General features: G+C 41.4%; 1 protein-coding gene across 3 annotated transcripts in view; it reads left to right on the top strand.

Annotated features, from left to right (window-relative positions):
* si:dkey-246g23.2 (solute carrier family 66 member 2) overlaps positions 1 to 16,929 on the top strand; it is a 77,907-nt gene that overhangs the window by 43,047 nt on the left and 17,931 nt on the right. For all 3 annotated transcript variants that reach the window (XM_007250511.3, XM_022679623.2, XM_007250512.4), the window contains exon 4: positions 7,478 to 7,694. In XM_007250511.3, coding sequence (XP_007250573.3) covers positions 7,478 to 7,694 — 217 coding nt within the window. The remainder of the gene's footprint in view (positions 1 to 7,477; positions 7,695 to 16,929) is intronic.

Genomic DNA, 16,929 nt, shown 5'->3' with positions numbered 1-16,929 from the left:
GTCACTGCACATCATATTAATGTGCCTTGACCACAGTCACTGCCATACACTGCCGTACATGCCGTGTGTATATGTGTATGTCTGTGATTCTCTCTTTCCAATTCTCCCGCTCTCTAGCTCTGGTGCCTTTTGCTCACTTGTTCATTTCTCTTCAATGACAGTGGGAGGTGGACCTCAGTTTTTCTTGAAATTCTTCCACTTCCTCGCTTTTCTTGCTCTCTTTTTTTCTGTTCCTCTGGCTCATATGCTATCTTCTTTTCGTTTTTTTTTTTTTGCCTTTCAGCTGCTTAATGGGAAGCATTAGTCACACATTTACAAATATACTGTACATACACACACATACACTGAAATGTTCATGTTCAGAGGTTAAATTGGGATTTAGGAGGGTGGTAAAGCCAGCTTTTAGCCTTGTCCCCACTTGCTTCCCTATTTTTTTTTTAAAGCCTGTACCTTCCCCCCTTATTTAGCTTATGTTTGTTTTCCATTTTCTTCCCAATTTTTGCACAGCCAATTACCCAAACCATTCATTAGGACTCCTATCACTAGTAATGCCCCAACACACCAGGAGGGTGAAGGGTAACACATGCTTCCTCCGATATATGTGAAGCCAGCCACGGCCTCTTTTCGAGCTGCTGCTGATGCAGCATTGCCGAGCAGCATCACAGTGCGCTCAGAGGAAAGCGTAGCTACTTGGTTCCAATACATCAGCAAACAGACGCACTGTGCTGCAGACATCGCTTTTTAGTGATGTGGAGAGAGAGCACCATCTACCCACCCGGAGGGAGCAAGGTCAATTTTGCTCCCTCTTTGCGCCGGCAGTTGATGGCAAAGCTGCATGGGGGGGGGGTTCAATCCTGCAATCTCCCACTTATAGTGGCAGCGCTTTAGAGCACTGGACCACTCGGCACCCCCAGTTTGTTTTTAAAGAAGCACAACCCATATTCCTATAGCAGAGTCTGGAGGCGATGAGCTGCTCTCCAGTATCAACAACACCATATTCTCTTTTTTGTAACAAATGAGAGACCGTTTAATATTTAAACAAGGATTTAATCTTGGATACTACTAAAATGTATTTAAATAAAAGGTGAATTCATATATTTGTTTGATGCACAGCTATTGACAAATACAATAAAAGTAATCCACAGCATCAGAACTGAAAAGGATCTTAGTCCTTAATAAGAAATGGTTGAATTCAGACTGACACTGCTTTCTTAAGCAAACTAGGGTCAAATTATTTTGTCAAATCTGAGCACAATGTAAGACTTGTACTGAAACATAAGCAGAGATTTTTCTTAGATTAATGAAGTCTTTATCTCAGAATACACTTATGGGTTTATCTGGCATGAACCATCCTTCTCCAAGTATGTTGAGCTACATGAGCAGCAGTTTGGAATAATTTAGTGTGTGCTAGCCTTCACCATCTCTGCATATATTAGGCTCAAGACATACTTGCTATTTGGTCATGTGCTCGCTAAGAAGACTGAATGTGTTGTGAACGTAACTGTTTACATACTTGTCTGTGTGCTAAAACTACATAACGCAGACTCCAACTAGAGGGCAGCTCAGGCGTCTGACAACTGCTAGACAAAACATCCGACGGCTTTGTTCCCAATCCATCAACTCGCCAGTTTTTCACATCATACAGCTGCTTCTCAAAACTTTCCACCATGCAGGAGTGACTGCACTTCCCCTGTAGCTGGTTCACGTGTACTGTACCTTGTGTATACCAGTGTATATCAGTATATCTCTTCCATTAGCATTGTGTGAAAGGTGCCTAAATACGTGATGGAAATCAGAAACTAAAGATTGAAGGTCCAACTTTAAAAACGAGATATCTTGAGGTCTATTGAACTAATTCCTGTATCATGTTAAAATAGGCTGAAACAGCTTGAAGGATTGAGAATGTAGGACCATAAAGTATTAATGATCATGGAATATTAGAAGGCGTTCAAATAAAGGAGTGTAAATCCATTAGATTTCTCTCAACGAGAATTAAGGAGAATCAAGTAGAATGTATCTTAGTAATACCAGAGCTTAGCTGTACTTTTTATTCATATAAACCAAAAAGCTCTGGTTTGGTGGCCCGGCCTCACCCCAGTTCATATTGAGATGTCTCGCTCGCTGCTTGCTTTGTTGCCCACTGTTCTGGGGTGCGTTTCCCGATAGCGATTGTTCTTAGGGATTTAAGAACAACTTTAAGAACGACTTAACTTTAAGAACGCCATTTTTCCGACTGTTTCCAGAAGCCACTCTTAAGTCTCCATACTTACGAAGGACCTTTAAGTAGCACTTTGGTGGCTCCGCCCCCGTGTCTGTGAGGTTTAAGGCAAAGCCAGATGAAAACTAGACCACCGATTTATATACAGTTCTTCATTATTAAGCCACAAAGGTATAATTTTGTATGATATAAAAAGCCAAATAAAATATATTTACTTATAAGTAAATAACATTTATAAAAAAATTTCACTTGCAATTACACGTCAAGCCTATAAATAGGCACACAATTGACACATCATTCCTCAATCTGGAAGCATGTCTACCCGACCACGCAAACGTAATTTCTCACAAGACGAACTAAGCCACATGCTGGAGGAAATCGAAAAGAATCAGCAAATACTCTTTTCTAAAGCTCGGGGAAGTTCAACAAACAGAGAAAAAAGGCAAAAATGGGAGGATATTGGCAAAAACATAAGTGCATGTAGTACAATCCAACGGACAGCGATGGACATAAAAAAAAAATGGCATGACTTTTCCAGTCAAGCAAAAAAAAAAGGAGCAGAAATACGGAAAGAGAGGGCTAAGACTGGTGGGGGTCAGTCATCTATACCAGCCCTATCTCCTGAAGAGGAAAGAGCTCTTGCAATACTAGGGCCAACTGCAACCAGAGGGATCTCTGGTGGGGTAGATGTGTGTTCAAATGAGTTCCCATCTACCCCACCTCAACCTACATCCCCTGTACATCCCTCATCAGCATCAGACAGTCCTGCATCATCTCCTGGCCCTTCCGTTACACAGACTAGTCTTAGAGCTCCACCTACTACAGAGACCCCCCGAAACACCTGTGCCTGTAGTGAGGAGTTAATTTTAATAGAAAGAGAACGACTGAACATTGAAAAGGAGCGGCTCCAGTTAAAAAGGGAAAAGCTGCAACAGAGGGAGAGGCAACATCAAGAGCTGGTGGACCTGAAGAGAGCTAAACTTGAAATAATGGCCAAACAGCTTTCTGTGGCTGAATTTCAGCTGTCCAGGCCAGCTATCTCCGTTCCCATCATACTGCCCTCTGAACAAGGTAAGATACTTCTGCCAAGTAATAATAGTGTACATATAATTTACTGATCTCTCATATATAAAATGTAATCATACTAACAATATATTTATCTATATCTTTAAAATACTTTACAGTTTTGTGTTCATTAACTTAAAGATGAACCTTTTCTTCCAGACCCCAGTTCCACTGAAAACCCACAGCAGATATAAAAAAAGATGCCAGGACAAGTTTGTTTTTTTTTTCAGTTTAATGACTGTTTCATTTATTTATTTTGTATGTAATATGTTGGACTGTAAATAAAATGTGAATATTTTGAAAAGCAAAATGTGTGAAATGAAAACTAAAATAAAAAATTACACAAACAAAAAGAAGTCTTGCATCCCAAAGACATGTTATTTCCAGTAAGTTAAGTAAACACATCCCTAATGATTTGCATCCGTGCTTGCCAGCCAGCCTGGTAAAGTCCTTCTCTCCTCATTCCTGGTAATACTTCAGGAACATTTCCTTTCTCTCTCTCCTCATCATCCTCCTCATCTTCCTCACTCTCTTCATCAGGAAGGTGTATACCAGCCTGCACCGCAATGTTATGAAGCATAGCACATACAACAATTATGGCACAGCTGCGTTCTGGTGAACACCGGAGGCCTCCTGATGACTTGTGAAGGCACCTAAAACGCATTTTCAAAATGCCCAAAGCTCTCTCTACAACACTGCGTGTTCTGCGGTGTGCCATGTTGTATCTCTCCTCAGCCTCTGTCTGGGGATTCAGGACAGGAGTATGAATAAAGCTTCGGAGTGGATAACCACTGTCACCCAGGACATGTCCACCAGCAATTGCACCCCGGCTTGCCATCTGACACACTCCGGAATTTGCCCAAATGAAGGAGTCATGAGTACTTCCGGGCCATTTGGCCACAATGTCAGTAAAGAGGCCTTGGTGGTTACATATGACCTGGATATTTAATGCAGAGTAGCCTTTACGACAGGTGTAGATGGGGCTCAAGAGGCTGGGAGTGTGTATGGGGATAAGTGTACCGTCCACCACACCAACAATTCCAGGAATGCTTCCAATTGCATGAAAGCCTATTTTGTTCCTTGCAATGCATCCCTGGTACGTGGAAACGTAATGTATGTTGGTGCATGGCGCAGGAGCGCTTTAGTGACAGCATGCACACATTTACATACAGCAGCTTTGCTTAGGCCATAGGCATCACCCAGAGTCTGCAGAAACCCACCAGTGGCATAAAAACGAAGCGTTGTCAGTAGTTGAATGGTGGGACTAAGTGCATAATTTCTCTTCGTCCGTCTTGTCAGCTCCTCCTGTACTAGACCGAGAAGAACCATGATCTCTTCCCTAGGCAGCCGGTATCTGTCACACAGGACATCATCAGGGAGATCTAGTAGGTCCAGATTTAAACGGCGAACAGCATTGGGACGAACTAACTGTCCTCGTGGATTACGGCGTCTTCTCAAACGGCGTCTCTGATTTAAAAACAGTATTCTTTGGACAGCCGCCATATTCCTCGAATGCGCACCATTATCAGCCTTCCAATTGGTTACTTATATACGTTAAGAAAAAAAATTATTTACTTATTTGTTTACTACTACGACTGTCAGACTGGGGAAAACCGTTAATTTAATCCATATGTGTGTGATATGTGTGAATAAAAATTATATTTGTAGGTAATTGTAACTTTTTCTTCACGTGAATACGATTATTTCAACCATATAATAAACCCAAATACTATGAATAAATATGCGCAGGTTAATAAATTAATTTAAATAGTCTGGAATTTAGTCTTTTTTTTATTGTTTATTTTTTTATAAATACGTATGCTGAATGCATCTTTAAATGCATTTTTTTAAGGATCAAAAGCGGCCTCTTTCGTTTTTGAGTCAGAACTGCACGTGGATTCCACGTTAAGAAGAACTTAGTTATTTACGAGTGGGTCAGACCACTCGTAAAGTTACGAACGAGTTTAAGTACTACGTTAGTTACGAAGGCTTTCGGGAAACGCTCGTAATTTTAAGATTGTTCGTAAGTACGAAGTTACGAAGTACTTAGCGTTAAGAACGTTTTGGGAAACGCACCCCTGTTTTGTTCCTGTTTCAGCAGTAGCAGCAGTAGTAGCTGTCGGGTACTGAGGCCCGCGGGTAGTGGACGGGTAGTGGGAAGAACGGAATCCGCCTAATGACAGCTCGGCACACAGCTTCTCCTCCACGCAACGTCTCCCTCCAGTCAGGGCCGTAACGAATGGGCTCTTATTTAGCCATCAATTCTGTTCTGCTGCTGTCAGCTCATTCCAGCTCGCCCTGTGTGGGAAAGAGGCAGGTAGTCATTGATCATGTCAGGATGTCGGACATGGCTGTGATCAGGAGCGTGGAGAAAGCACGGGAGAGTACAAGCTTCATCTCTGCTAGTCTGGGTCACGTAGCTTAGCTATCTCTAGCTTGGGCTGCACAGATGGCTCAGTATCTCTGGCTGATGCTGGAACGGCCTGTTCTTTGCATGTATGTGATAAATCAAAGGTGTCAGACTCTGTAGAGCCTGCTTTAGAGTCCTTCAGAGCCACAGTGCTACTACTGGACTGTTAGTGTTCTGCTCCAGCACACCCAATTTTTCTATAGTTTTCAATTGTCCAATTCTGAGGCTCTCCGGGTCCAGAGTCCTGACCCTCCATTGATAAATCGTCATCGTGCCCAGGCCTGCTGCTGTTCTCCTGAGAAAGAACTGCATTGAGGGATATCATGAATGAAGTGTGCAATTATCTTTAAATAGGCCTGACAAAAATAAAGAGAATTTGCGCAGGGAGATGGTGGCACATTTCATTGGAATGGTACGTCAGACAGCTGAGGCGGATGGCTGAGCTGATTTAGGTTCCGCATTGTACTTTCAGCGAGGCCTCTCGAGTCAGTTGTCCGAATCAGCTGAAGAGATGTTTACTCAGCAAATGCCAATAATATGCTGCTTTTATGAGAATTGTATGAGGAGTCTGAATGTAGGAATTGTTGGTTATCTGCAGTACATCTCCAGTACATTGTTAAATATAAAGAGGCTTCAGAGGGTTCTTTGACCATTGCATTAGCTCTGCCTTTTGATGAAATGCAGAATTGTCCATAGCTTTGCTTATATGATAGATCCTATTGTTTTTGTAAACTGAACAGCACACATTGGTGAATGTTACAATCTATATGAAAACTGCATAAGTTGGTTTAAAGATTTGTTTACGTACTAAAAATTTTATTCATGTTTATTGTGACATAAAGATTGTGAATAACCAATATATGAGCTCTCTTCAGAACCTTTAGATTTTAAGACTAAAGACATATTTCAAGAATAAAGTCATTTTGTTAATAAAGTTGTAAAATTAAGACATAAAAAGGGACATTACCACCAGGAAAAATCACAATATTATGGCCATAGGTAGATGGCATGCTCTACAGTATGTCTCACCCAACTTAAGATAGATGGGTTTCAGGTGGGTATGGACTAAGAACAGATTTTTCCTTTTTTCTGGGACCCAGTTAGGCTTCTAAAGAACTTCTGTTGTTACAGCCCAGCTTAATTTTACTTGGGTCCAATCTAGGCCCCATGGCCAGGGTACAACCAAGATTGATCCCAGCTCATGATTGAACCCAGCCGGTCTCTTCACTGATATACATATGTTGGGCCAACATGAAACCTGTGGACAAAAAGGTCTAGTTTCCAGTTGGGCTGCCCATACAGACCCCATGTTAACGTGTTATTCAGGTTAGTGTTTTGTTTTTGCAGAATTCAGAATAAATGATTTATTTTCTAAATATTATTAAATCTTTTTTTAACAGAGACACAAAAATGCTGTTCAAACTACTGCAGACAGAAAGACATCTGTGGCCAAATGGTGCTTCTGTTTCTGCCTCATTGTTTTACAGTTCTCTCCTTGTAATTGTTTTACTAGGAGCATTATGGGAATAATCTCAGGGAAAGGAATCTAGTTATAACCTTTCAAAATAATGACCCTGCAAGATTGTCAGCCTTTGCAAAATTATAGTCTGTAACTGAAAACTCAAAGTAGTAACAAATCGTCTTGTGACAGATGTAAAAGTATTCGTTTGTGTGAGTCTTCCAGTGAATGGTTAGTATAAGATTGTAGAGGATATTGAGATATCTCTTAAACTCTCCCCTTTATTCTCTCTTTCTCTCTCTATCTCCCTCTCTCTCACTCACAGATCTGGACCTGCGGTATTTTTGGAGCTGGAGTGCTTTTGAGGACTATCTGCTCTTCTGCTTCGGCTTCACGCTGCTCTGTGCCTTCGTCACGCTCCTCTTCTTGGACTGGGCGGTGTTCGTAGAGACTCTGGGCTCGCTGGCCCTCATGTCCGAGGCCATGCTGGGCCTGCCTCAGCTCCTGCAGAACTACACCAACCGCTCCACTCGCGGCATGAGGTCAGACACTGCTCAGCCTGCCTTTACACCGCTGTTTACAGCCCAGAGTGCTCCAGGGCTTCACCATGGCTTTAGTTTTGTTAAATTATCCTTCAAGGTCCTTTCACTGTAGCCTATATGATGGTTTTATAAAGTCCATAAACTAGAAAACAGCAGGTAGGTGGAAAATCAGTCATCATAAAATTACCATCGAGCTCAAGCAGCGAAGAAACAGTCAATGGGTCATTCTAGGCCGGGCTGGGAAGAAAGATTACATTAGACCAGTTATGACTCGCCCAGAGTCATAGTGGGGACCTCAGAGTTCTGATTCATTCATGCTACAGTGCACATACACATATCATTCTGTCCTAACCTGTGCAGTACATACACACACTGACTGTAATACCACATTCTGACACTATGAGCCATGACTGTGCAAATTCTGACATTGATACATAGACACATAAAATTAGCTTGGCTACTGGAACCCCTTTAGGGATCGCTATAGCATGGAACAGTGGTAAGGCTAAAATCACATCAAGGGCATAACACTACACACAATGGACGCAATACACACAATGACATGACAGCGGCACATCGATTATGTTGTATAAGAAAAAAAAAAGATAGCGTTTCCGCAGGAAAAGCATTTGAATTAGCTTTGGTGTTTCCCATTCCGTGCCTAAACTGTGCTCACAGGCTTTCATTTGACTTGTAAAGCTCAGCCCGAGGTGGCCAGTGCTGTCAGACGCATGCAGCGGAGCGAGAAGTGTGAGGAGAGTATAAGAGAAAGAAAGAGATAGATAGAGGCAAAGGATGAGATGAGAGCTAGCTTCAGCTATCAGCGCCGCTGCTGCCGGGCCTCAGAAAAGAGATGTTAACTTTACTCACAGTCTCTGGCTCACTCACAGCTTAGGACAATTTTCCAATAATACCAGTAAGGCCAATTTTGTATGCCCAAGGAGCCTTAAGGGAAGGCTCTATTGACTTTAACATCAATTATAGTGTTAATTATGCGCTCCACTACTAATTATGATCATTATTTGCCCATTATGAGTTATGGGTCACATGGAGATTTGCCTACAGCTAAGCACAGCAGGCTATATGAGTTTGACTTTACTTGACCTCTGCCAATCATCTCACCACCATCCATTACTGAATGGCATTTATACTGTCTCAGTTGAACCCTCTAAAGCATGGTGGTCACTGTTAGAATCCTCTTAGTTTTTTTTTATCACTCTCATTGCAAGAAATCTGCAAACAGCTAAAAAAATGTAGCACACAGGAGCTCATGTAAGCCCTGTTTGAGCACTGTTTCTCAGTGCGCCACAGCACACTACGCCATGCCATTGTGCATCAAACTTTATGCTACCACAGTTCTGTGTTTACTCTGCTGCCTGCCTATCTGGTGGGTCTTCATAGATGTTAATTAGTATCAGTGGAGCTCAGTGAATCATGCATGGTCATAACAAACAAAAACGATTTGTGTTTATTCTTTTGTTATTACATTATGTCTGTGAACTAGACAGCATAGCGCTGCCCAAGTAATTCAGTAAAAAAGCATATCAGGTCTCTTTCTTGCGGCTGTTTCTCTAGCCTTAAATCTACCTGCCCTTTGTGCCACCAAAACAACTCTGATCTGTAAAGACTTGAACTCCACAAAACCTCTGAAGGTGTCCTGTGGAATCTGGCATCAAGATGTCTAGCAGCAGATCCTTTTGAGCCAGTTGTCATTTCTTGAAGCAATTTTGGTAGCTACTGACTACTGAATTCCAGGGACAGTTCACAAAACATGCAATTTTGCAGGGTTCCAGAGAATATTTGTAAATATTTGACTTGAGCACCACTACTGAGGTAATTCATGATTAGAATAGCACTGTTAAGGTAAATATATGACTAAAAGTTTACTGCTGAAGCTTCTTTTGAAGAGTAAAAAATAAATTTAGGCTAATTAAAATGATATAGTACTGTGGCACAATTAATGAAAACCTGTAAAACAGTATTCAATGTATTACTTTGGTTTCAGACAAAAAAAAAGCACAATAACGTGCACAAAAAAGCACCTGTCAAAGTGTGTCAGATTCTTACACATTCCTATTTACCCTGCTTTCAACACATTAACTTTAATCAGTAGATCCCGCCCCCTGATTATTGCCACTGAAACAGAAAATCATTGTTATTCCCTTCACCTGTGAGTGGTTTTAATGTTATGGCTGATCAATGTACATTGAATCCTGTTCTGTCGCAGTACCTGGTCTAACGTTACAAGCTGAGCTGCTTTTTACAAGCCCAGATTAATTTATGCACTTATATAGCTCATATTATGGGCTGCTGGAGAGAGGATGGCTCATATTATGGGCTGCTAGAGAGGGGATGGTCCACTGATATACTCAATGCCCTTGAGTCTGATGTTTATTGGAGGATTTACCAAGCCACGACTTCTACTGTTCTGTTCTTAAAGTGCCGTATTCCTTTATTCACCTCTTTTAAAGCTCTAACAATGAGTAGTACTATTAAATTCATCTTATGTTTATTGTAGAGACAGATGTGTAGACAACTGTTCTTAGGTGTGTGTGTGTGTGTGTGTGTGTGTGTGTGTGTTTGTGTGTACGTGTCTACTTCAGTGTGTCAGACTGTGACAGACGTTAATGGACCAGGCATTCAGTGACATGCTGTCTTTTCAGTCCCACAGGGACACACTCCATTTTCCTGGGTCAGGAATGTCCTCAGAGTTTTTGACAAGGTCTTTTCTGGCGTCTGATTGTCGACTGTTCCATGTTCCATTTTTCATGACCCAAGCTATTAATGTAGCATGGTAGAATGTGTAAACTGTATAAAGTTAAGCTGTTTCAAATGTTTTTTGATTGATGTCACATAGCGCTTTTTCACCAGTGTAGAACCGTCATCATTGTGGTCCGCATACCTAATTTGGAACCGTTTGGCACGTTCCCACCAAAAAAAGTAGGTACTGGAAACATGAACGTTTGTTTGCATCAGCAACCGAAGAATACTAGGTTCTTCAGCGCGAACCATGAGCGCTTTTGTTCACCACCACTGTGACACACCCTCTGTTGATGATGTTTGATGTGACGTTTTGACGGTTCCACTAAAACTGGTGGAAACGCAGACTGGTTCGCTGAATAGCACCACGATTCTCTTAAACCTGAACGGAACTGGTTTAAGAAACATGGTTCTTTATAAAACGAAAGGTGGTTCCTCTATGGCATTGTTTAAAGAACCATTTAAAGTATATTTCATTTACAATACATGTTAGTCTTGTTTATGGTGTTAAGTAGCTAAATTCATAATCTGTACAATGCTGGCTCATGACATCAATACGGTTTTCTTTATTGATTACACGCCAAAGTGACTTACAGGTGTAGTGTCTTGACCAAGGACTCTGACTAGAGTAGCCCATTGTTATCCAAACCGGGGCTTGAACCCCACTGAAATTCAGCATCTGTTCATTGTATCTGTAGAAGATGGGTGGAATGTAGTTGTTAGAAGTAGTTGTCAGAAGATGGATAATTTGTGGCCATGAAGGGAAGCACATGGTCAGCAACAATACAACAAATAAGCTGTGAGATTCAAGCAATATTTAATTGCTCATTTGCTCATTCTAGAATTGTGTACAGTATGGGATCTTTCAGAAGCAAAGTGTGAGTTTCTGAAAGACCAGGGCTGCTTTGTGAATCTACAGAAGCTCTGGAGAAACTACAACTACTGTGAGAAATTGGTTTCTTTTGAGCCCTGCGGGGTTGCTGCCTTGGTGTGAATTAGCTTCCTGTCCTCCTGTGCTGTAGGCTGGTCTATAGACCTGTCCTGACCTGGAGATGGTGATGAAGGTGTAGAGACTCTTACAACCATTACATCCGAGTATTTCCATCTACTGTCCAGCACACACACACACACACACACACGCACACATGTCTGCAGCCCCCAGCCCAGATTGACTGCAGTGTTTGGCATGGCTGTTAAAGTTAAAGATAGAATCTCTTGGGAAGTTTGCTAAATTCAGTCGTTCTGATGAGATATTTTTTTACGGTCGAACTGGCTACTGTGCCCTGACGGCACACTACATTCATTAACAGCGGTGCTAAAGCCAGCCATGGGGAAATAATAGCAGCCGCAGTGGTGCGTGGCCCACCTGAACCCTCTACCAGCCACATAAACAAGCCTGGCTGATACAGTAGAAGTATTTAAGTGGGCAAACTTTGGGCCAGGTTTGTAGTTAGCATTCAGCTCCTGCTGTGGCGAAGAGGCTGAAAACGCTGTAATCTGTCTTTTAAACAAGCAGGGACATGCAGCAGTTCCTCCCCAGGGAGGAGGCTCCTGTGTGGGCTCCTGATTCGTCCTGATTACCCCTGGGTGTCCTGTTCCCAGAGGAAAAGGTTCTGTTATTTACAAAAATAAAATAATGAATTTGTGGGACTGTGGTGATAACTCACTTCCATGCTATACCTGGACAAATTTGTACACACACATACTGTATCTATATATATCTGCAGTATATATAGAGAGACAGAGATACACAGGCGCCTTATTGAGCTGTTGTTATTGTTATGGCAAATCGTCTGAGCCATTTATCATTGTGTGTGTGTGTTTGTGTGAGTGTGTGTGTTTGTTTATCTACCCCATGCTCTCATCAAACAGTGCTCAGCTGCACAGTCGGGTAATTAAATCTCATAAGTCATCCAGAGGGGTAATGAAGGAGTGCTGAAATATGGACACCCATTCACGTAATTCGCACCAGCAGCGAAGGACACACACAAACAAACACACACACACACTCACACTCATGAAAGTGATGGAGAGTGTTGCGGTCTCATGTCGTATACAATACACATTATACGCTGTTTAACCCTCACGCAAATGATCACGTCACATCAGCAGATGCTCACGTCACACTTCTTCTGCTTTTAGATCATTATTGATTACAGCCCAGATTAACCAAAGCATCCCAGGGCAAACAGTATTTTAAACCCACATTTTCCCACCTGATGTGGCTGCTCACTGAATGGTAGTGGTGTTATCCACTGTGCCACATCAACAACTACTATACATTTCTAATTATACCACAGTTAGTTCTGACCCTGCAATGTGATTGGCTGAGAGGCGTTTTATGAGTGACGTTATTAGCCGATAATGCACTGTAACTAAAGCTCTCCATTTATTACTCCGCCACATACATGTAACCTAGCAACGATGCAGCACTTACAAACCAAATACAAATCAAATGTGATGTCATTATACACCACTGGATCCTATAGGCACAGTCCAGAAACCTTACGTTTCCGAAAATACGTATTATTACACATATTATCAGCCACAAATATCAGATTAGGAGTTGTTATTTTTAAAATAAAAGCTTAAGTGTATATATTTTTTCAGTTAGTATAGGGTATTTTAAGCTGAATGTAGGGTGGACTCATGTAATTCCGCAGGTCTTGCCGCTTGCCCTCTCGTATTATTATATATAGATATATATCGACAATTTATCGTCATTTAAACTGTATTAAAGTGACAGTCTGTAGATTTTGGGGTTTTAAATATATTTCTGGTGAGAATGTGTAATTTTACCTAGCAACCAGGAAAGTACATTTAAAATATGCATTTTGTTTGTGAATTATGTGGTTGTTTTATCAATGACTCTATAACAATCTCTTTTACCTCACCAGCTTTTTTTTTTCAGTTTCTAATTCTGTGTTTTACTTTTTGGTTCAACAGTGTGTGAATCAGCAGATACATACTTTGAGGAGATGGTAGCAGAAGCACATTAATGCCATTTATTATAAAATACTACTAATAATAATGCCTCTAATTTTAAAAGGGAAATTCTAAGTGCTGCTGCTTGATAATGACTAAAAATGTAGCTGTGTGATTGAGATGTTTGATTGTGAATAATCTTTAATTTATTTTTGAAGAAACAATAATGACCAAAAGCTGTGTTAGTTAAGGATTCTTTTTAGAGGTTTTACAGTATATTGAACTTTATATTGAAGATTCATTCCACTCAGAAATCTCTGGTGCTCAGTAGGGATGTCCCAATCCAAACCAGCAGACAATACATTTTTAATGGATTGGGTATCAGCTTTAAAAGCCCAAGCCATCTCTGATCCTTAGTTGTATCATAGCAGAGCATCCTCTTATGCCCTTTATTCCCCCATTAACAGACAAGATTCTCAGCTTTGCCATTTTACTGATAACATTGGCTAAGCTTTTGTTAGATTCTGTGCCCATTTTTCCCAAACACTACCCTAGGCAGTGTTCATTTTTTAATCTTAAAAGAAAAAAACTTTATATTAACTGACGAATGAAGTTGGCTTCTACTGCTACAACATCTGTTTCCTTTAGATAGTTTAGCAGATACATTGTGTACAATTCAACAGCTGCTGTATCATTAAATGTGGTCTGTAAAGTTAAGAGTAAGGGGGCAACTTTAAAGCTATTCTATTCCATTTTATCTATTTGGGTAGAAATACTCCCACTCTGTATTTACTCCTGAATTATGTCTGATTACAAACAGAACTATCATAAAAAAATGCTCTGTGGGAAAACAGCGCTCCTTTCTGTGGTTCTTATCCAGAACACGCCTCCACTGAAGTGATAAATTACACTCCTCCATCTAGCAATTCGAAGGACAAGTCTGGGATTGGCAGTTGATTAGAAGAAGAACAAAACTTGTCTGACTGCATTGTGCCAAATGTTTGGTGGAGGGGAATCATAGTGTGGGTTTGTTTTTCAGAAGTTGGACCCGCCCCTTTACTTCCAGTGAAAGGAACTTTTAAAGCTTCAACATTCCAAGAGATTATGCATTTTGGAAAATTTCATCCTCACAACTTTGGTGGAACAGTTTGGAGATGATTGCACACTAGTGCACAAAGCAAGCTCCTTAAAGTCAAGGGTACACTGGTTTGGATTGGAAGAACTTGACTGCTCTGCACAGAGTCTGACCTGCATCTCAACCTAATAGAACACCTTTGGAATGAATTAGAGTGGAGACTGTGAGCCAGGACTTCTCATCCAACATCAGTGTCTGACCTCACAAGTGCGTTTTTTGGAAGAATGGCTGAAAAAAATCATAAATAGACTCCTAAACCTTGTGTAAAGCTACTCTTAAGTCCTTACTATAACTACAACATTATTTTAGAAGTATTCGTTTGGTCAGGAACTTGTAAAAACCCAATTCTTATTCTATTAGTTTCTCGTTAGACGTTCCAGCCCACCTCTGCCCCTTTCAGACTTTTTATCTAAAGTTGTTTCCTATACAGATCCTTCCATGACACTTTTAACGATGCTCACCTCTCGTCCACTTTATTAGAATGAGTGACAGTTTCGGTTGGACTGTTAAACGATGTCCCACATCATGCTGCACCGGCGTCAATGGGTACACCTGCCAGTGCCCATCTCACTTCTCCTGCTCGTGTGAATAAAGTGATGAGAATGGAGGCTCAGTGTGCTTGGAGCGAGTGTGTTGGGAGTGCGTCAGAGCAGTGTGGAGTGGGCTTATGTGTCACGGTTCATTAGTGAAGCAAGAGTCAGTGCTGGTTGAAAGAGGCGGGGTGGCGAGGGGTGCATCATGAGTTACACTAGAGAGGTAAGACGGCCCTCCTGCCTGCGCCCAATTGATCACCCACCCTCAGCTCTGTGATTAAATTAACGTCTCTGCTAGCTGCCACGCTTTTGCTTCTCCCCCACCACCCCTCCAGTGGCACAAAGCACACCAGAATTATTCATGGCTCCTGCAGGCCAAAGCGAGACAGTGCAGGAGATGAGTGAGAGGAAAGAACAGAGGAGTTTAGGAATGACGGAGGGAGAGGGAAGGCAGGGGGAGAGCGGCTCGGCCATCTGTTTTGTTCCAACAGGCAGACATGTCTGACATTAGCACTCGGCTTAATGAGTTTGTGTACACCACCACCTGTATTCAGAAGAGGGAAAGTGTCGATTCGCACGGACCTTTGGGGGTGTTATTGTCTCAAGGCCCACTGGCTAGCATGATTTAGAGCCTGCTCTACACTCTGCTCGCATCCTAATCACATTGCAGGTGTATTTCGTTCTAGTTGAACTGTGCGCACCTGACATCTCAAGTTCACAACCCAATGTTTGAGTATGGCGTAAGTCTGTTACCAGATGGTGGATGGAATTACCAGACTTAATGTCTTCATTATCAGTCTCTCTCTCTCATTTTCTCTCTTTCTCACCAAGCGCCACTCTCTTGTTCTGTCTGTCTGACTGGAATTCAAGGGATTGTTTACTTTCTTCAAGAGAATTCTAAATGGATATGTCTCTCTAAACCCCTCGTTTCAAGGGAAGCAGATCCATTTCTTTCAGGTATTGTGCAAACTTTCCACTGTTTGAGACAGCTGGATCGATCCACATGCATATTTCATATTTTGTCTCCAGCACGGCCTCCTTTCCCCCCTCTCTCACCAGCTCTTTTGATTTATTCTTCTCCTCTTGGCACAAGCTGGAAATGTGTAGTAATTTGGGGACTGCTGGATGGGGAGCTATAGATTGCGATAGTCTCTTTCCTTCTTAAGACACTTCTCAAGGTTGTTTCTACAGCTCACTAACAGGTTAGTTTATTTCTTTGTTCTGACCTAGCCAAGTAAAGGGTGGGAATAAAAAGCTTTATTCTCTCACTTTGTTTTTGCTCAATAGATTCTGTCTGCCACAAACTGCCTTTTTCTCTGGCAGATTTTAACTCTGATATTGCAGCAAGCTATGGAGCAGATCACTTCTAGGAGACAAGCCTATAGCTGTTAATGTTTATAAGAGAACTAGAAAGACAAATATAAGTGAAAATACCCAGCAAAAAAAAATCGGAGCTTTATGACAAATTTCTCCATTGGGTCTTTGGAATATAGCAAACTGCAAGCTTGCAGTTTAGAGTATTTTTAGACCTGAGCCAAGCCCAATTTTTGATCAATGCTTTTAAACATGTTTAATCTCTTGAGCCTGGTTTGGACTGCAATCTAACAGGAGCACAAAGTTATAGAATTGTGTAGAGAGTTGTATAAAAAGGAGGAGCAGGGGGGCAGTCATGACCTAAAAGTTTCAGAAGCAGTGTTTGGCCCAGAAGATTGCTGGTTTAATCATCTGGAATTGGGACTAAGAAAGAAAAACAATAGCAATATCTTCTCCATTAATGTTTAGTAATCAGGTTTTTTTTTTTTTAAACATTTTGCCTAGGTTTCATCCCCCTCATTTTAGAGAAAATTACATTGAAATGAATACAAAGTGGTAATGCAGGCTA

Source organism: Astyanax mexicanus, chromosome 9, assembly GCF_023375975.1.
Source record: "Astyanax mexicanus isolate ESR-SI-001 chromosome 9, AstMex3_surface, whole genome shotgun sequence".
Lineage (NCBI taxonomy): Eukaryota > Metazoa > Chordata > Actinopteri > Characiformes > Acestrorhamphidae > Astyanax > Astyanax mexicanus.
Note: the sequence above shows the minus strand (reverse complement) of the source record. Positions and strands in the feature narration are given on the sequence as shown.